The sequence below is a fragment of the Mercenaria mercenaria genome, chromosome 13, assembly GCF_021730395.1.
Source record: "Mercenaria mercenaria strain notata chromosome 13, MADL_Memer_1, whole genome shotgun sequence".
Lineage (NCBI taxonomy): Eukaryota > Metazoa > Mollusca > Bivalvia > Venerida > Veneridae > Mercenaria > Mercenaria mercenaria.
Window position 1 is genome coordinate 4,411,868 of NC_069373.1, and position 21,498 is coordinate 4,433,365.

The 21,498-nt window shown below is 37.4% G+C and overlaps 3 protein-coding genes across 3 annotated transcripts; 2 read left to right on the forward strand and 1 right to left on the reverse strand.

Moving 5' to 3' along the window:
- The first annotated feature begins 2,124 nt into the window (after positions 1-2,124).
- LOC128547645 (uncharacterized) lies at positions 2,125-3,633 on the forward strand. The gene is made up of 2 exons (XM_053520688.1): positions 2,125-2,727; positions 3,307-3,633. The coding sequence occupies exons 1-2, from the start codon at positions 2,125-2,127 to the stop codon at positions 3,631-3,633; spliced, it is 930 nt and encodes a 309-aa protein (XP_053376663.1).
- Positions 3,634-3,733: 100 nt separating this feature from the next.
- LOC128547646 (uncharacterized) lies at positions 3,734-5,594 on the reverse strand. The gene is made up of 3 exons (XM_053520689.1): positions 5,590-5,594; positions 4,114-5,480; positions 3,734-3,837 (listed from the first exon to the last, which is right to left on the reverse strand). The coding sequence occupies exons 1-3, from the start codon at positions 5,592-5,594 to the stop codon at positions 3,734-3,736; spliced, it is 1,476 nt and encodes a 491-aa protein (XP_053376664.1).
- Positions 5,595-15,817: 10,223 nt separating this feature from the next.
- Positions 15,818-19,394, forward strand: LOC123529395 (uncharacterized). The gene is made up of 3 exons (XM_045309720.2): positions 15,818-15,947; positions 16,641-16,688; positions 16,978-19,394. The coding sequence occupies exons 1-3, from the start codon at positions 15,845-15,847 to the stop codon at positions 19,002-19,004; spliced, it is 2,178 nt and encodes a 725-aa protein (XP_045165655.1). The 5' UTR covers positions 15,818-15,844; the 3' UTR covers positions 19,005-19,394.
- Positions 19,395-21,498: the final 2,104 nt, after the last annotated feature.

The window sequence follows — 21,498 nt, forward strand, 5'->3', positions numbered from 1 at the left end:
AAACTTGCAAAATATCTTCAACAACAATAAATCTTGGATTCCATGATGAATCTGTCAGAACCAACAAAGGTTCCGGAGTTATTGTCTGATTACCTCCCCTGATTTTAATCAAAATAGATTTATGTCAGTAAGTACTTATAGGACTCATTTGAAATTTCATTATTGTCATTAGTTGGACTGAGACAATCAGGGTAGATAACTATGGACTGATTTTATGTCAAATTACCTCCCTTTATTTCAAATTAAAATGGATATATCTCCATAACTAATGAAGATACTGATGTGAAATTTCATTTATGCCATCAGATGGACTTGGACAATCAGTGAAGATACATATTGACTGAATTTATGACAAATTACCTCCGTTTATTTTTTATATAAATGAATATACCTAGCAGCTTCTAATGAGATTGGTTTGAAACGTTATTTATGTCTTCCATGGTAAGAAATTGTCATGTTAGATAACTCTTGAATGAACATTTATCGATATGAATACTTTTCTAATATATTGTTGTAAAGGCTTGTACTCTGTATCTTCTACATGCATATACCAGTGCATGATTACCTCCCCTGATTTTAATCAAATTGATTTATCTAAAAAAGTATTTATAGGACTCATTTGAAATTTCATTATTGTCATTAGTTGGACTGAGACAATCAGGGTAGATAACTATGGACTGATTTATGTCAAATTACCTCCCTTTGTTTCAAATTGAAATGGGTGTATCTCAGTAACCAATGAAGATACTGATTTGAAATGTCATTTATGCCATCAGATGGACTCCCTTTATTTTATGTAAATGAATATACCTCAGCAGCATCTAATGAGATTGGTTTTAAATGTTATTTAAGTCTTCCAGGGTAAGGAATAGTCATGCTAGTATAGAAATGCAGCATTTGAGCCTAGGACCCTCAAACTTGGTATGGAGATTGGCCCTGACTAGTACGTCACCTATAGGTCAAAAGGGAATGTTACAAGAAAATATTTATCCTGATGACATTTAATGTGTATGCCTATGTGATCTATGTCAAAACTTGATCTTATCATTAAGAGCAATGGTACTCAGGTGAGCGATATAGGGCCATCATGGCCCTCTTTTCTTGTTTTGCTCATTGTAAGACCTGCCAGTCTGAAGACGCTTGTTTTTCTATCAATAATTTTAGAATACTTGGTCGCTCAGTAGCCAAACTTCATAGGATGATTTGCCTGTGGTCAGTAGATGACCCCCATTGCTTTGGAAATCAGTAGATAAAAGGTCAAGGCTACAGTGACTTCGGAAGGATGTGATCTACAGACGTCAAACTTTATAGGATTACTGCCTGTAGTCAGCTGATGTTTTGAAGTCAAAGGTCAAGGTCACAGTGACCTTTAGAATGAACAGTTTCAGTGCAATACCTAAGAAAGCTATTGCCTATAGCCGCTCAACTTCATAAGGTGATTGCCAATGGTCAGTAGATGAATCATATTATAGGATGATTGCTGTATATATGGGGATCAGTAGGTCAAAGGACAAAGTCACGGTGATTTTGAAACTAAAGAATGCTTTAGCCTTTCAGTCGTTCCAGCTTCATAAGGTGATTGCCTATGGTCAATAGTTGATTTCTATTATAGGATGACCACCTAATTAGTAGATGACCCCTGTGTCAGAAGGTCAGAAGTTAGGGTCAATGCGAGCACTAACATTTTTAATGAGTTGTCAGTCATCTAATATGTTAATGGTCTTCGTCAATCATTAAACTTGACTGACAACCCATTAAATATGTTAGTGGTCTTCGTCCATCATTAAACTTGACTGACAATCCATTTAATATGTTAGTGGTCTTCGTCAATCTTCCTTAAACTTGACTGATTATACATTAAATAGGTATGTTGTCTTCGTCCATCATCAAACTTGATTGAAAACCCATTAAATTAATGTTAGTTGTCTTGGTCCATCATCAAACTTAAATGAAAACCCATTAAATGTGTTAGTGGTCTTCTTCCATTATTTAACTTGACCGACAACCCATTAAATATGTAAGTGGCCTCCGTCCATCATTAAACTCAAGTTTAAGGAAGAACGAAGACCACTGACATATTTAATATGAGGACTACTGTATATTCGAGGACTACTGTTACGTAGTATGTACGAGGACTTTTGTATAGAGGAGAACTACTGTAAATACGAGGACTGCTGTATGTACGAGGACTGCTGTATGAACGAGGACTGCTGTACGTACGAGGACTACTGTATGTATGAGGACTGCTGTTTGTACGAGGACTACTGTATGTACGAGGACTACTGTATGTACGACTACTGTATGCATGGGGACTACTGTATGTATTGGGACTACTGTATGCACGAGGATTGCTGTATGTACGAGGACTGCTGTATGAACGAGGACTGCTGTATGTACGACGACTACTGTATGTACGAGGACTGCTGTTTGTACGAGGACTACTGTATGTACGAGGACTACTGTATGTACGACTACTGTATGCATGGGGACTACTGTATGTATTGGGACTACTGTATGCACGAGGATTGCTGTATGTACGAGGACTGCTGTATGTACAAGGACTACAGTATGTTCGAGGACTACTGTATGTATGAGGACTATTGTATAAACGAGGACTGCTGTATGTACGAGGACTGCTGTATGTACGAGGACTACTATATGTACGAGGACTACTGTATGTACGAGGACTACTGTATGTATGGGGAATGCTGTATGTATGGGAATGCTGTATGTACAAGGACTACTGTATGTACAAGGACTACTGTATGTTCGAGGACTGTTGTATGTACGGGGACTACTGTAGGTACAAGGACTACTGTATGTACGATAACTACTGTATGTTTGAGGAATGCTGTATGTACTAGGACTACTGTATGTTCGAGGACTACTGTATGTATGGGGACTACTGTATGTACGAGGACTGCTGTATGTTCGAGGACTGTTGTATGTACGGGGACTACTGTATGTACAAGGACTACTGTATGTACGATAACTACTGTATGTATGAGAAATGCTGTATATACAAGGACTACAGTATGTTCGAGGACTACTGTATGTACGAGGAATATTGTATAAACGAGGACTGCTGTATGTACGAGGACTGCTGTATGTACGAGGACTACTATATGTACGAGGACTACTGTATGTAAGAGGACTACTGTATGTACGAGGACTACTGTATGTATGGGGAATGCTGTATGTATGGGAATGCTGTATGTACAAGGACTACTGTATGTACAAGGACTACTGTATGTTCGAGGACTGCTGTATGTTTGAGGACTGTTGTATGTACGGGGACTACTGTAGGTACAAGGACTACTTATGTACGATAACTACTGTATGTTTGAGGAATGCTGTATGTACAAGGACTACTGTATGTTCGAGGACTACTGTATGTATGGGGACTATTGTATGTACGAGGACTACTGTATGTACGAGGACTACTGTATGTTCGAGGACTGTTGTATGTACGGGGACTACTGTATGTACAAGGACTACTGTATGTACGATAACTACTGTATGTATGAGGAATGCTGTATGTACAAGGACTACTGTATGTTCGAGGACTGCTGTATGTATGGGGACTACTGTATGTACGAGGACTACTGTATGTACGAGGACTACTGTATGTAAGGTGAGTTCTGCAAGTTCGAGAATTACAGTATATACTAGTACTACTGTTTGTACGAGGACTATTGCATGTACGAGGATTATTGCATATACGAGGAAAACTTTATGTACGAGGACTGCTGTTTGCACGAGGACTACAGTATGTACGAGGACTGTTGAATGTACAAGGACTATATAGTATGCGGACCTCTTTATGTACGAGGACCACTGTATGTACAAGGAATACTATGAAAGAGGACTACGGCAAGTATGGATACTACTGTATGTACGAGGACTACAGTATGTACGAGGACTACAAATGTAAGCGGACTAATGTTTTTACGAGGACTACTGCAATTTCGTAGACTACTGAATGTACGAGGACTACTGTATGTACTGGGACTGCTGTATGTACGAGGACTACTGTATGTACGGGGACTGCTGTATGTAAAAGGACTACTCTATGTACGAGGACTACTGTATGTACGGGAATACTGTATATACGAGGACTACTGTATGTACGAGGACTGCTGTATGTACGAGGACTACTGTATGTACGAGGACTGCTGTATGTACGGGGAATACTGTATATACGAGGACTACTGTATGTACGAGGACTACTGTATGTACGAGGACTGCTGTATGTACGAGGACTATTGTATGTACGAGGACTGCTGTATGTACGAGGACTGCTGTATGTACGAGGACTACTGTATGTACGAGGACTGCTGTATGTACGACGACTACTGTATGTACGAGGACTGCTGTATGTACGAGGACTACTGTATGTACGAGGACTACTGTATGTTCGAGGACTTCTGTATGTACGAGGACTGCTGTATGTACGAGGACTGCTGTATGTACGAGGACTACTGTATGTTCGAGGACTGCTGTATGTACGAGGACTGCTGTATGTACGAGGACTGCTGTATGTACGAGGACTTCTGTATGTACGAGGACTACTGTATGTACGAGGACTGCTGTATGTACGAGGACTACTGTATGTACGAGGACTGCTGTATGTACGAGGACTACTGTATGTACGAGTACTGCTGTATGTACGAGGACTGCTGTATGTACGAGGACTGCTGTATGTAAGAGGACTTCTATATGTACGAGGCCTGTTGTGTGAACGAGGCCTACTGTATGTACGAGTACTTTTCTGTGTGGGATGACTACTGTATATAGGAAGACTACTGTTTGTAAGGGGACTACTGTAAGAGCCTGGGCTACTGTATGTACGATGACTACCGCAAGCTCTGTATTTACGAGAACCACTATTTGTTAGCGGAGAACTACTGTAAATACGAGGACCGTTGTATGTACGAGGACTGCTGTATGAACGAGCACTGCTATATGTACGACGACTACTGTATATACGAGGACTGCTGTATGTACGAGGACTACTGTATGTACGACTACTGTATGTATAGGGACTACTGTATGCACGAGGATTGTTGTATGTACGAGGACTGCTGTATGTACGAGGACTACTGTATGTTCGAGGACTACTGTATGTACGAGGACTATTGTATATACGAGGACTGCTGTATGTATGGGGACTAGTGCATGTACTAGGACTGTTGTATGTACGAGAACTGCTGTATGTACAAGGACTGCTATATGTACAAGGACTACTGTATGTACGAGGACTACTGTATGTACAAGGACTACTGTATGTTCGAGGACTGCTGTATGTACGAGGACTACTGTATGTTCGAGGACTGCTGTATGTACGGGGACTACTGTATGTACGATAACTACTGTATGTACGAGGAATGCTGTATGTACAAGGACTACTGTATGTTCGAGGACTGCTGTATGTATGGGGACTACTGTATGTACGAGGACTCCTGTATGTAAGGTGAGTTCTGCAAGTTCGAGAATTACTGTATATACTAGTACTACTGTATGTACGAGGACTATTGCATGTACGAGGATTATTGCATGTACGAGGATTATTGCATATACGACGAATACTTCATGTACGAGGACTGCTGTTTGCATGAGGACTACAGTATGTACGAGGACTGTTGAATGTACAAGGACTACATAGTATGCGGACCTCTTTATGTACGAGGACCACTGTATGTACGAGGAATACTATGAAAGAGGACTACGGCAAGTATGGATACTACTATATGTACGAGGACTACAGTATGTACGAGGACTGCTGTATGTACGAGGACTACAGTATGTTCGAGGACTACTGTATGTACGAGGACTATTGTATATACGAGGACTGCTGTATGTATGGGGACTACTGCATGTACGAGGACTGTTGTGTGTACGAGAACTACTGTATGTACAAGGACTGCTGTATGTACAAGGACTACAGTATGTACGAGGACTACTGTTTGTACAAGGACTTCTGTATGTTCGAGGACTGCTGTATGTACGAGGACTACTGTATGTTCGAGGACTGCTGTATGTACGGGGACTACTGTATGTACAAGGACTACTGTATGTACGATAACTACTGTATGTACGAGGAATGCTGTATGTATAAGGACTACTGTATGTTCGAGGACTGCTGTATGTATTGGGACTTCTGTATGTACGAGGACTACTGTATGTAAGGTGTGTTCTGCAAGTACGAGAATTACTGTTTATACTAGTACTACTGTATGTACGAGGACTATTGCATGTACGAGGATTATTGCATATACGAGGAATACTATATGTACGAGGACTGCTGTTTGCACGAGGACTACAGTATGTACGAGGACTGTTGAATGTACAAGGACTACATAGTATGCGGACCTCTTTATGTACGAGGACCACTGTATGTACGAGGAATACTATGAAAGAGGACCACGGCAAGTATGGATACTACTGTATGTACGAGGACTACAGTATGTAAGAGGACTACAAATGTAAGCGGACTAATGTTTTTACGAGGACTACTGCAATTTCGCAGACTACTGTATGTACAAGGACTACTGTATGTACGGGGACTGCTGTATGTAAGAGGACTACTGTATGTTCGCAGACTACTGTATGTAAAAGGACTACTCTATGTACGAGGACTGCTGTATGTACGAGGACTACTGTATGTACGAGGACTACTGTATGTAAGGTGAGTTCTGCAAGTACGAGAATTACTGTATATACTAGTACTACTGTATGTACGAGGACTATTGCATGTACGAGGATTATTGTATGTACGAGGAATACTTTATGTACGAGGACTGCTGTTTGCACGAGGACTACAGTATGTACGAGGACTGTTGAATGTACAAGGACTACATAGTATGCGGACCTCTTTATGTACGAGGACCACTGTATGTACGAGGAATACTATGAAAGAGGACTACGGCAAGTATGGATACTACTGTATGTACGAGGACTACAATATGTACGAGGACTACAAATGTAAGCGGACTAATGTTTTTACGAGGACTACTGCAATTTCGCAGACTACTGTATGTACGGGGACTGCTGTATGTACGAGGACTACTGTATGTACGGGGACTGCTGTATGTAAAAGGACTACTCTATGTACGAGGACTACTGTATGTACGGGGAATACTGTATATACGAGGACTACTGTATGTACGAGGACTACTGTATGTACGAGGACTGCTGTATGTACGAGGACTGCTGTATGTACGAGGACTACTGTATGTACGAGGACTGCTGTATGTACGAGGACTGCTGTATGTACGAGGACTGCTGTATGTACGAGTACTACTTATGTAAGAGGACTGCTGTATGTACGAGGACTGCTGTATGTACGAGGACTGCTGTATGTACGAGGACTACTGTATGTACGAGGACTGCTGTATGTACGAGGACTGCTGTATGTACGAGGACTACTGTATGTACGAGGACTGCTGTATGTACGAGGACTACTGTATGTACGAGGACTGCTGTATGTACGAGGACTACTGTATGTACGAGGACTGCTGTATGTACGAGGACTGCTGTATGTAAGAGGACTACTGTATGTACGAGGACTGTTGTATGTACGAGGACTACTCTATGTACGAGGACTACTGTATGTACGAGGACTGCTGTATGTACGAGGACTGCTGTTTGTACGAGGACTGCTGTATGTACGAGGACTGCTGTATGTACGAGGACTGCTGTATGTACGAGGACTACTATATGTAAGAGACCTGTTGTGTGAACGAGGCCTACTGTATGTACGGGTACTTTTCTGTGTGGGATGACTACTGTATATACGAGGACTCCTGTTTGTAAGGGGACTACTTTTTGTAAAAGGACTACTGTATGTACGAGGACTGTTGTGTGAAAGAGGGCTACTATTTGTAAGAGCCTGGGCTACTGTATGTACGATGACTACCGCAAGCTCGCGGACTACTGTATGTACGAGAACCACTATTTGTTAGCGGACTACTGTATGTACGAGGGGTACTGCAAGTACAAGAACTACTGTATGTACAAAGAGTACTATATTTATGAGGACTACTTTATTTACGAGGACTAATGTATGTACAAGGCGGACTGTATTTACGAGGACTGCTGTATGTAAGAGGACTAATGTTTGTACGAGGATTATTTCAAGTACGAGGACCACTGTATTTACGAGAACTAATGTCTGTACGAGAAGTTCAGCACGTACGAAAGGCTAACTTAGTAACTCTAAAGCAATGAAAAAAAATGTGACCAGGCAATAAATCATTTAAGTATTTTATCAGTTGGGCTGTATTGATCAGATATACTACAGCCTAGGGTTAAATGTACGCACAAACAACGGAAAAACAGTTTATTTACTGATTCAAACATTGCTAAAATATTCTCACGGGTCACTTAAGAAAATATACTAGTATGTTGACCTTCGTATTTTTGTTGTTTACCAGTGAGTTTAAACTTGCTATTTTACAACATTGTGTCGATTTTATACGTCAGAAAATACCAAATTTTAGAAAACTTAACCTGGTGGTATTTCTATATAAAACCCATTTTTATGTCCCCGTTTTTACTTACCCTCACCCCCTCCTTCCCGACGACCATTTTAATATAATTCATAGTTAAAATATACTTTTTAATGAGCATTTGAAACAACACATCCACTAACATCAGCAGTTTCTGTTTGTGTTAGGCCTACTCCGCCATGTGCGACTGTGTTGTTTCCAGGGAGTACTCTTGCCTGTTAATTTATTGGAGAGGAGGGGGAGGGGCGAGTGGGATGGGAGCGGGTAATTTATGGAGAATTGTCAATGATACAATGGCGATAATTTATCAAAATGTTCACATCTAAAGCTAACTGTTCGTCTCTAAAAATTATTCTGGTAATGATGACCTTTAAAGGCATTATTAAATATGATTTCGTGACTGCTTCTATAAACCGCGGTCTGAATAGTTTGTACAATACGGCTGTTCTACATTCAGCACAAAGTCAAAACTGGAAGGAGAAAATGGTGAAAATCTATTTCTGATGACACGCTGTAAAACACGTATCGGAAGGCCTGTCGGTTAAAAGTACACACTTACTGAATAAATGGCTAGTCACTGGTTAAAACCATTGCCCTATGTCCGATTTTTTTCATATTTCTTTCCAGTTTGGCTTCAGTCCACAAAATATTGTGTTGAATATAGACCGGTCATATCAAACTCCAACGCAGTGATCTCAGATACAATTGTTATCTATGTCTCTGGTTACATGATAGGTTGTGCTATAGACGAAAAACAGTTTCCCTGTTGCAGGTCACTGTGACCTATTAATGACCTCAAAATCAATATGTAATCTTCAGGTTATGATCAACCTCCGTCAATCCGAGGACTGTAGGCCCAAGCATTTCCTAGTTACTGAATTTCATTAGCTACCATTGCAATAATTGTACACTGAACCTGGCCCTAGTGAAAGCTGCCAAATTAGCATCTTACCATTTTTGCGAGAATCTCACCTGATAGGCTTGTTTATCAACTGCCCCGTTCCTTTGGGCCCAAGAGAACAGCTTCCGAGAAGCTTTAGAAAAGCTTAGAAACCCCATTCGAACGGACGTTTGACGGAAATAAAACATATAGATCTATCATTCATTTTTCAAATGTATTTTTCAGAGATTTTTATTGTTAATGTGCTATTTGAAAAAGAAATTCTAAACATTTTATTTGTTCCAGTTTTAGTTTAATATATATCTATATATTTTTTGTTAATAACTGAACCGTTTCCAACATTTGTAACAATAGTATTACGCTATATTTCTTTATTTTAAACGAACAATTCTAATATGCTTGTCTCTTAAACACTCTTACACTAGAATGACGTCACGTTAACGTGCGGTGACGTCAGTTTTTGTTGCGACAAAGAAAGAGCGCTTCTATATTCTATCTACTGTTTTAGATTAAGGGCATATTAGAATCGAAATAATTAATAGCAAAACCGTGTTTTAACACTATTTATGTACTTGGGCGGTAATACGTCGTACAAATAATTTCACTCGGGCTGCGCCCTCGTGAAATTATTACGCCCAACGTATAACCGCCCATCGTGCATAAATAGTGTTAAAACACTCTTTTGCAATAAATTATTTCTTAATTATTTTCGTCTTAGAGGATTTCAAAAGTTACTTGTGCGCAAGCGCATTGTGCCATTTTAGACTGGCTCACCGTAATTTGCGCTAGAAAGTGAAATTTAACGCCGTAAAGTTAGTAGATTAGTCTAAATCCTCCTAGTTTGAAAGCCAACACTATGGAGAGGTCTTGATCTCTCCAATAATTTTTACGAATGGTAAATATGAACACTGGTGAAAAGGGACAACTTTATAAGGGGCAAAATAAATAATGCGGCGTAAGAACATATTATCAAAAGGGCAGCGCCCCATGTGAAAAACAAATGTTGCTTCAGACACAACTGGTGTTCACTCGATATTCGATCTTATACACTTTCTTTCTAATATGAAATAAGGCAAAGCCTCAAAGCGAGCTCAAAGAAATCGGATTTAGCTAAAAATATTATGCATCATTTATTTGTCACAAAGAAACTATTCACTAGTCACAAGAATTCAGGAGAACCTATTCACTTGAAAAAGTCTACATTTAGTGTCACCATACCTGTAACAGTGAATATCATACGTTGCAAAATTTATGGGAAGCCGGTATCACGGTGACGTCAATACCGCGTTCCTGTTTCTTTCTGCTTATTACTGACATGCTTTCCATTTTCTGGCCGATGCTTGATCTTTTAAATGAAAACAATATTTTTTTCAAACAACTGGAAATCATTCTTTCATTATTGTTGAGTGATGAATATTTTTTAGCAATTGAATGAAGTTCTGTATTCACTCCGGAAAGAAGTACTTCCTGTGAGCACATATCCGCTAGGGTGCGCTTTTTAAAAACTTCCGACGAAACTTTTCAAATCCACCACCAAGTCTGCAAGTATACTTGCGTTACCGTAAAGCTCGATTCTCGAGCTCGCTAATATGAAATAAGGCAAAGCCTCAAAGCGAGCTCAAAGAAATCGGATTTAGCTAAACATATTATGCATCATTTATTTGTCACACAGAAACTATTCCCTACGGCTGTGACTAAATACAGAGTTGGTGCGCCCGTGATATATTACAGACTCCGGTATATACCGGATTAACTAAATTTGAACAAAAATACCTTAAATGTATATATTTTGTAACCATGGTGATTCTAACCCTAACCTTTAGTCAATATATTATGCACATTATACACTAAATGCATGCGGACATGCAAAAAATGAGTATTTTTGCCGTGCGTTCCATTTGATAATAATTCCGCGCATGCGCTGAACGGCTGCACCAACTCTGCAATGAGAAACATTCATTCCCTACTCGCAAGAATTCAGGAGAACCCGTTCACTGTAAAGTGAATATCATACGTTGCAAAAATTATGGGAAGCCGGTGTCACGGTGACGTCATTACCGCGTTCCCGTTTCTTTCTGCTTATTAATGACATTTTTACCATTTTCTGGCCGATGCTTGATCTTTTAAATGAAAATAATATTTTTTTCAAACAACATTCAAAGCATTCTTTCATTATTGTTAAGTGATGAATATTTTTTAGCAATTGAATGAAGTTCTGTATTCACTCCGGAAAGAAATACTTCCTGTGAGCACCTATCCGTTAGGGTGCGCTTTTTAAGAACTTCCGACGAAACTTTTCAAATCCATCACCAAGTGTGGAAGTATACTTGCGTTACCGTAAAGCTCGATTCTCGAGCAGGCCCTTTAGGCCTGCTCTTCGAGCTCGCTATAAAGTCATAGAAGCAAATATTTCATTGTTTAGCCTATATAATTACATATTCGGTCATAACCTTGATAGAAACATTTTTTTATGAAAGCCAGCGTGGTTTGGGGTTGTTTATGGTTTTGCTCGATATGTATCAAAACAATATATAAAAATATAACAAAAAATCGACATTTGATGTGGTGAATTGTATCCGGATTGACTCAGGGGTCATTGGATTAACAGCGATAAGGTGAAAAGGTGGTAAACACTATCAACTTATTTTTAATGATGTCCTTAAAAACGTATCAAACCGATATCCATTTGATGAAAATGAGAAAAAAAAATGAAATTATGTTAAGTACTTTTCGTATACTCTGTTCACCCATTTAATATGAAGGCTAAAAGGCTGACGGTTTCCCCAATAATTATTAGTTTTAACTATCTATTAAATTTTGATAGCCGGATATTAGGACATTTCAACACTTTGAATCATTTTTTTACGCAGTTTGAAAACTTGCCTATGAAATTACTTATTTCATTGGAAACAAGAGAGATAATAATGATTTTACGCATTCTAGAGGCTTTCGGCGAAACATAAATCTTTGGAAAATGTAATAGTACCGTTCTTATATTCATATCATGTTTTAGGAAAAGTATCACCTTATCAAATTTATAATTATGCTAAAACACCGCTCTCTTGGAGGGTGGTGGGGGTGGGGGGAATCAAATTAAAAAATACCTAACGTAAAAGTCTGTCTCAGTTAACATAAAGTGTAAATGACTTACCTGTTAAAGTTTCGAGCAAATCCATCACTGAACGAAAATAAGACTGACCAACTTGAAGGCTGAAAAATTAACTAAATTTTCTATAAACGGAATGTGAAGTTGCAAACATATTATGCTGAAATCATTTCAAGAAATTTACAATCTGATAAAATAACATATATTACACATATGTCCACAAAACTGCCAAAGAGGTAGCAGAGTGACCTAAAGTGCAGATGTTAGATATTTCACCTGGCTTCCATTTTTATGCATGCACTGACAAATGCTTGAACTCAAATCAGGGGACCAACTCTTACAAGCAAAATAAAATAAAAGGATAACGACCTTGCCTGGATAAAGTTATCTTTATTTATCTTATGAAAATAAAATGTAACTCACGTAAGCATAAACCCTTTAGGGCACTGGAGGGCACTTTGACTTAAAAGCATTTTATTACACCAAAACTGATATACTCAAAAACCTTATATTTTTTGTACATGTTTTTGGGTCAAGACACTTGAAAAAAGTCTTCGAGATTTTTGGAATTCTAAGATAATCGAATTTGAGATACCGAATTTCAACTGTGTATGCCCTGTCTCCGTGTTTGCCAAGTATGCGACCGATCTCGTAACAACCTAGGCTTGTTCACAATGAAGAATAAAGAACACAGCGCAAATACTTCGTACAAAATGAAACCCAGGTTCTATAGATTCTTGATCATATGAAGCCTTTAGACCAGATCTAACTGTATTCTACGTGATAATGAAACAACTGATTTTACAAATTGACTTTAGTTTACATACAGTTACTTATACTACTTTTTATCGCGAAATGTGTTATGTGTGCTGCAAAATTCATTCATGTCACGAACAGACTCATTCAAATAGAGTCTGCTATTCTGTTACTAGTTTGCGCTTTATGCGTCAAAACTATTATCACCCAGATTTTATTAATTATTACAACAGCAAGTGTCGTGTGGCAGCCGTAAAAAAGTATCCTTGAACTTGGTGTTGCTGCCCTATTTCCTGGTCCTTCTGGACAATGGAGTCTATAAATAGAATTGATGGAATAACAGAATTCCACTTCAGCAGGTGCAAGGGGGTGGGAACACTAGTTTGCCTCATTAAAATTTTGAACACGTTTTTTGAATCTCCGAGCAGTGTTTCGCGTAAACATGATTTGATCAAAATAGAGCAAATAGTATTTTTTACAGTAAAGCCTTGGTGACTACAGGCCCAAGTCATTGACGTGATGGCGTTCATTCAATTTAGATACAGAAGCGATAATCATGTCACGATTTGATACACAGACTGGTCGTCAAAATAATACAATTTGACATCACTCATAGTACTATAAATACGGACTAAGTGTCCAATAAGTTGATTTTGTATTGGATACGGACGCAGGTATATTCACTTATAAAATTAACTAGATACGGTAAGATTTAAGATTTCTCAATCATTTTCCTTTTATTTATTGTAATAATTATAATAATTCATTTATTTTTTTATTATTTAATTACTAACCTATAAATATTGTCATCATCACTATCTATTTATTTATTAATTTTAAAATTACCAAAAGTGGACAAGCAGATATCAAGCGGGTTTTAATCTTTTTGCTAAAAATGATAGATTTACAGTTGACTGATTTCTCTTTTTTTTTCTTTTTTGGTCCTTAAATGTAGTAGCTGGAATTTTATTTTTCATTTTTAAGTGCTCTTAAGTGGCCTTATATGCACTATTTTAAACTACATGTTGTATATTTAATATTTTTCTTCCTAAAAATTACAAGATTTAATTCTTAAATGTATACTATATCCATATTTCATATCTAAAATATGAACAATAGCTAAATATAGTTTTTGTAAACACAAAATTAACAAGTTTATTAGTACTGTGCATTCGGTGTAAAATGAGCCGCGCCATGAGAAAACCAACATAGTGGCTTTGCGACCAGCATGGATCCAGACCAGTCTGCGCATCCGCACAGTCTGGTCAGAATCCATGCTGTTCGCTTTTAAAGCCTATTGCAATTAGAGAAACCGTTAGCGAACAGTATGGATCTTGACCAGACTGCGCGGAAGCGCAGGCTGGCCTGGATCCATACTGGTCGCAAAGCCACTATGTTGGTTTTCTCATGGCGCGGCTCAAATAGTACTAATTTAATACGTGTATTAAAGCAAAACACAACACAAATGTGTACTGACATTACAGAAAACAACTGGAAGCTTTTGTAACTGTATGAGTATGACAATTAATTTGAGTGTTGCACTATATACTCAATTAAATAATATTTTCAGTATTAAATGTTATATACATTTGATGAAGATTTTCTATATTTCAAGTAACTATCTCAAGATAAACTAGTTTAGTGAATGATAGGTGTTGGGTATCTATAAGGCATACAGACATTTAATGGAAAAATGGCGCAAAAATTGGTATCAAATAACGGCGGATTCAGATAGTCTTAATTTGTTTTTTGCTCTGTAGAGCTATTTTCCTTATTTTCATTGCAACGTTTTTACTATAATCACATGATAGATCTAGATCTATGCCTGACATGTAGGTAGCATTTTCATAATGAAATAATAATATGACAGAATATGTCACGGAAACTTGGATCATACACCACCACTACAATTTGGGGTCTTATTTTTAGCTTATTTTGCAGTTTGTGTGTTTGACTGAAAATATTCTTCTCGCATCAAACATGACCCCCACTTTTCTTTTGATTTTTATTCAGCACTGACAATATTCTTCAAGAAAATGTAAGTTACAGACATTCAAAATGGGTCCTGATGTGTGCCGCGAACATTGGAAATATGTCAATTTCATATAGAATAAAGAACAGCTATTTAGTGTGTTGTAACCTTAAATGTGTTCCTTTTTTTCTAATAACAAGAATATGACAGTCGGATAAGTTACAGTTATAAAAGAGACCCCGAGTTGTAATTTTCCAAGGGTTCAATACAAGTTGTTTGGATTATGAAAATCAAATGTACTTATATAAGAGATGAATAAAAAAAAAAATTGAAACGATTTTTTGGGGGCTTACATTAAAAATTTACCATAAATCTCTATACGTTTCATTTTTTACCCCGGATTTGCATTCGAGATTTTTATATCGTCATAGATTTCGATTTGTACCATTAAATGAAAAATCGATTTTCTTGCTTATTATTATTATTATTATTATTATTATCATCATTATTATTATTATTTTGTAATAACCTGGGTTTCACCTTATGAAATGTCATTAATATTTATAAAAAAAACTTCTGCAGCAAAAAAGAAACAGACGATGCGTTTCCAACTTGTTGTTGTGACAATAGTAACAGTTGTAGCAGGAATACACGGGAGGTACACGCCCAGGAGAGGATACAGTACCCAAATCAATTGGAAAAGTATGTGCATTCTTTTCTTTTGAAAATAGAAGTAAAACTTATTTTTTTTATTGTTTACTTGTTTTTAGTTTAGCGCTGTTTTTAACAGTAATTTAGTTTTATAACGACGGGCAGTTAACCTAACCAGTGTTAGTAACTAAAAACCTCCACACATGAATCAGAGATGGAGGACGAACGATTTAGGTTTGAAAAGATTTAAGTCTCACGCTTGTCACAAAATTGTAAAATAAATGTTTTCAATCGCATATTTGTCACATATTTGAAAAATAAAGGCTTAAAGTCACAAAAAAAAACAACGATATATACAATGTAAGCTGTATCCTTCAGTTAACGCAAATGCAGACAAAACAATACATTTTTTGCTTAAAAAACACCAGGTGCTTTTTCTACCAGCATTATGTATTTTTTTTTTTTTTTTAGAAATTAGGTAGTTGGCTGTTTTAATCTAAGCGGGTAAAAATATGGGTATAAGTGACCTTATTACGAACAGAGTTAAAGTAGCACACCAGGTAAAAATACTCATGTTTCAGCAAAATTGTGTACACTTGAGGATGACATAGATTATAAACCCATAGGAAATTTCTCCGCTATGACCATCCAGTGTATGTGATGTTTATATTATTTCATTATATCTCTATTTTTAGCCATATTACGCAATGAGTGTCAATGAATTATGTTCTTTTTTTTTTTCAGATTTCTTTTGTTCAACATGGTTTCACTGGCCCTGGTTGAAAGATGCAAGTAAGCTATTTCACTTTTGTGTAAATTTTATTTGTTTATATAATACAAGCTCACTATAGATAATTTGGAAATTAGAAAAATGATATTTGTCATAAAAAATTTTAGATTCTTAAAAATTACCCTTAAATGATCATATTGGAAAATGGATTTTGATCATGAAAAATTTACTCTGTAGCTGTAAAACATTTAGTCGTTTTAAACTTAAGGAGAAAGTGGCGAAAGCTCTCCGATGGCATTGGTAAATGATAAATACAATACCTCACTTATACTCTCATGTTTCATTCTTCAGACCTGGTGTCGTATTCAACGGAAAGGGTTTCACAAACACAGTCACTGGTAAATGACTGCAAAGTTGATGTTGGCACTTGCCCAGTCGGTTCCTGCTTCAAGTGCCCTGATTCCGGATACATTTGTTCGCAGACTGAGACTCGAACCCATGAATGTGCGGAATTTGGCACGTGGGAGTATCAGTATGTAACACAATGCGTGTGCTGTACGGATCATGGTATCACCGTCAATGTCAAGGTCGTTGATTCCGAAACAAAGTCCGGCATTGATGGAATAAGTATCACATTTGGGAGGAGTCACGTGGGAGATACAGACGCCGACGGTAGTCTCACAACTGTCATATCCTCCGATACAAGAAAATTAGTGATAAGTGCAATCGATTCAAAGAATGGTGATTACATAGCGAATGTTAAACATTATGACTTAGCAGAAGGGTTTCATGCTCCAGTCGAAGCTGAACTTATGATGGTCAAGAAGGCTTTACCATTCGAGATCCACTCCACTAAAACATCCCGGATATATCTGTCAGAAAATCCACAAGATCTTTCAGGATCAAATGAGGGGAAACCTTTCATAGAAGTCAGTCCAAAATCATTTACAAAAGCTAGGAGGCAGGTGTATACTGGGTCGGTAAAGGTCAGCGTCAATATCATTGAAACAAACAGCGAAGATTCTGAGCCTGTTATACCGGGTCGGTACCAAACCTTCATCGGAAATGACGCAAAGACATTGATTCCGCAGCTGACATTTGCCATTGACTTTAGGGATAGCAACAATGAAAAAATCCGATTAACAAAAAATTTAAAGTTTTCTGTTAATAATGATATGACAATTTGGAACATAGACTTCCCGTCGGGTTATTGGAAAGCGTCTCGCACTGTATCCATTACAGGAAGACGAAAACGTCAGACAGACGAACAAACACAATTCTTGGCAACAATAGTAAATGGGCAATGGACGACAGTCGGCCAAGTGTCAAACCTACCAAACTGTTACATTAAAACAAGGGTTTTTGATGAATCAAGTAGTACAGAAATTAGTAGTACTTCTACGGCAATTTTCCAACCAGAAATTGTTGCTACAAACAGTAATAATCAGAAGATTAGGTTTTACACCGGGTCAACTAATTCACCCGGGAATACATGCTTCCAAGTTGGCTGTCCAACAGACTTCCCACTGTCGGGAACTATACAACTCAAGGTCACGGAAGCTGTCAGCGGTTCCAGTACTTCTTTTGTTACATATCTGACACCAAAGTTAAAAGAAGATTACGATGTGTCCCTATATGCAAAACTTGACTCTGTTACGTATGACTTAATCACTCTTTCACAACAGCCAGGGGCATATGCTAAATTCATTTCCGATCCCATCGGACCATTTTACGAAGACATCAGCACATGTGAAGCTTCATCTGTAGGACAGCCATCGTTCCATTTCATAAAATCAGATCTACCGACGTCGAGCGTATCGTCAACGACTAGCGCTAGGCTATGTACAGCTCGAGTTCGTTTCGATGATGGTGACAATCAGATATTTTACAGATATTTGTCTGGTTTGACGACATTACCGACTGTAAAGGCTATAAGCGCATGGTATGAGGGACAAACCACTTATTATTATTACACAGATTTTGCAAAGTTAGAGCATGCCACTTCAGCAGGGTACTATTTTGCTTGTTTGAAATATCGTTGCGCTCCGGATGACCCCCGTAATGAAAGCATTGGTAACACGGCATTATATTTTGACATTGAAATACCAGACAAAGTTCTAGTCGACGTGAAAGGTGATGGCAGTCTGATAGAATATAGTGTCGATTGCAGCATAGGAAATTGTGCCGGACCGTTCTGTAAGACCAGATATGAATATAACGAAGAGAAAAACTTCATAGATGCATCACGTTGGGTGGAAAATGATAAAAATATGCCAGGCAGTTTCTTCATGCCAGCAGACGAAACATGCAGTACCAGTACTGACCATACAAACTTCGCTCATACTATAAGATGCCATTTTGAAACACCTGGTAATTAGAAACTCAGAATCTAAACCTATTTGTGAATAGTTCTGTTGAAGAATTATATAGCATTTGATATAAAATGCATAATGTGAAATGTATGTGTATATCTAACATTTTATAAAATGAACATTTAGACGAGACGAAAAAAATCAAGGCTGAAACTGCAACTAAATATTTTTAGATACACGTGAAATGTCGATTTTCTTCATCATTTACAAAAAAGAAGGAGCTACTTGTTTTCGTTTCCTTGATAAGTTGCAAAGTGTTATTTGCCATTAAGTTTAATTAAATAGCGAATTCCAGGTAGTTCTGAACGTTCGGATCATTTCTACATTGTAAAATTTGATTAAACATTTTTTTTTCAGAAATTTAGGATATACTTGTAAGTAAATGCAAGAAACAATGATAGGGTCGTGTGCTTCCTTTTTCAGATTCTTTCTTTTTTTTAGCTCACCTGTCACGTAGTGACAAGGTGAACTTTTGTGATCGCCCTTCGTCCATCGTCCGTCGTCCGTTCACAATTTCTTGTGAACACGATAGAGACTACAAATTGCAATCAATTTTAATTAAACCTGCACAAAATTTGTATTGGCATGATATGTCGGTTCCTTTCGAAAACTGGCCAGATCCCATCATGGGTTGCAGAGATATGACCCCTTAAAGGGCACAAATTGGCTATTTTTGGCTTGTAAACACGATTGAGACCACATTTTGCAATCAACCTTAATGAAATTTGCAAACAACTTGTATTGGCATAATATCTCGGTTCTTTTTGAAAATCTGGCCAGATTTCATCATGGGTTGCAGAGTTATGGCCCCTTAAAGGGCCAAAATTGGCTATTGTTGGCTTGTGAACACGATAGAGACCACATTTTGCAATCAACTTTAATCAAACTTGCACACAATTTGTATTGGCATAATATCTCGGTTCCTTTCGGAAACTGGCCAGATCTCATCATAGGTTCTAGAGTTATGGCCCCTTAAAGAGCCAAAATATGTTATTTTGGCTTTTGCAGACATATAGAAACTTCATTTATGGTTTGATTTGATACAAACCTTGCAAAATATCTTCAACAATAATCAATCTTGGATTTCATGAAGAATCTGTCAGATGAAATCGTAGGTTCCGCAGTTACGGCCCCTAATTGACCCATGAAACGGCCAAAATTTTTACCTTGTGAACACAATCAAAGTGACATTTTACATTTGATTTTAACCACACATACACACAACTAAACTCACAATAAGATCTCAGTTCCTTTCGAAGACCTGCTAGATCTATCATGTGTTCTAGAGTTACTGCCCCTGAAAGGGGCAAAAGTTTCTAGTTTGAACCTTTCAGCCATATAGAGGTTTCATTTATGCTTTGATTTGATACAAACTTGCACATAATGATTGTCTTGATAATTTCTAGGCCTGCATCGAAACTTGGTCCTGTCGGGTCAAAAACTAGGTCACCCAGTCAGATCAAAGGAAAAGCTTGTTAACACTCTTGAGGTCACATTCATGACCCTATCTTCATGAAACTTGGTCAGAATGTTTGTCTTGATGACTCCTAGGCTACTTTCGAAGCTAGATTTTTTGGTGTCAAAACTAGGTCACCAATCAAATCAAAGGAAAAGCTTGTTAACATGCTTGTTCAAGCTTGTCAACACTCTTGTTCATTTGATGTGCATGAAACTTGGTCAGAATGTTTGTGTGCATGAAATATTGCATGAATTTTTATCTAGGTCATGTAGGGTCTAAAACTAGGTTAGCAGGTCAAATCAAAGAATAAGCTTGTTTGCACTAAAAAGGCTATGTTTTTTGGTCCAATCTTAATGAAAATTGGCCAGAATATTTGTCTCCACTAGGTAAAAAATGTTTACACTGTTATTGTGTGTTACTCAGGTGAGCGACTTAAGGCCATCTTGGCCCTCTTGTTTTTTTTAAAGCAAGTTTTCATAAGGGAGTCTAATTTTACGTAATTTTTGCGAATAAAAGAAATGCAATCTATAGGCATTGTACCTAATTTAAAGAATATTTAAAAAATGAAATAAAAAAGTAAATATTGTCATATATGATGCCATTGCATGATACAACAACTTTTATTTTCAATGTTCTGTCATCAGTAATGGAATAATGTTCAAAAGATGATCAACAACAAATAGTCCTACCTGTGTAAAGGGAAGGTAACTGTGTAACTAAATACTGGTTACTTAAGACAGTACTAGTTATCTCCCTTATCAATTTGCATATAAAGTGTCAGAATTGACCCTAAATTGACCTATGGTCTGTTTCATGTAGCAATCAAAGAAAACACTGATGTTCTTAAATATTTATTTAATTCTGTTTATATGAAATATAATGATTTATATAATGTTTTATGAAAATAGTACAAGTATGTTAATAAAGTGATAAGTATGTGGTATTGCACTTTGTTGACAGTAAAAAATATGAATTATATAAAAATGGACATTTTCATGAGAAAAAGAACATATAGCTACAATTCATTAAAAACATAAGATC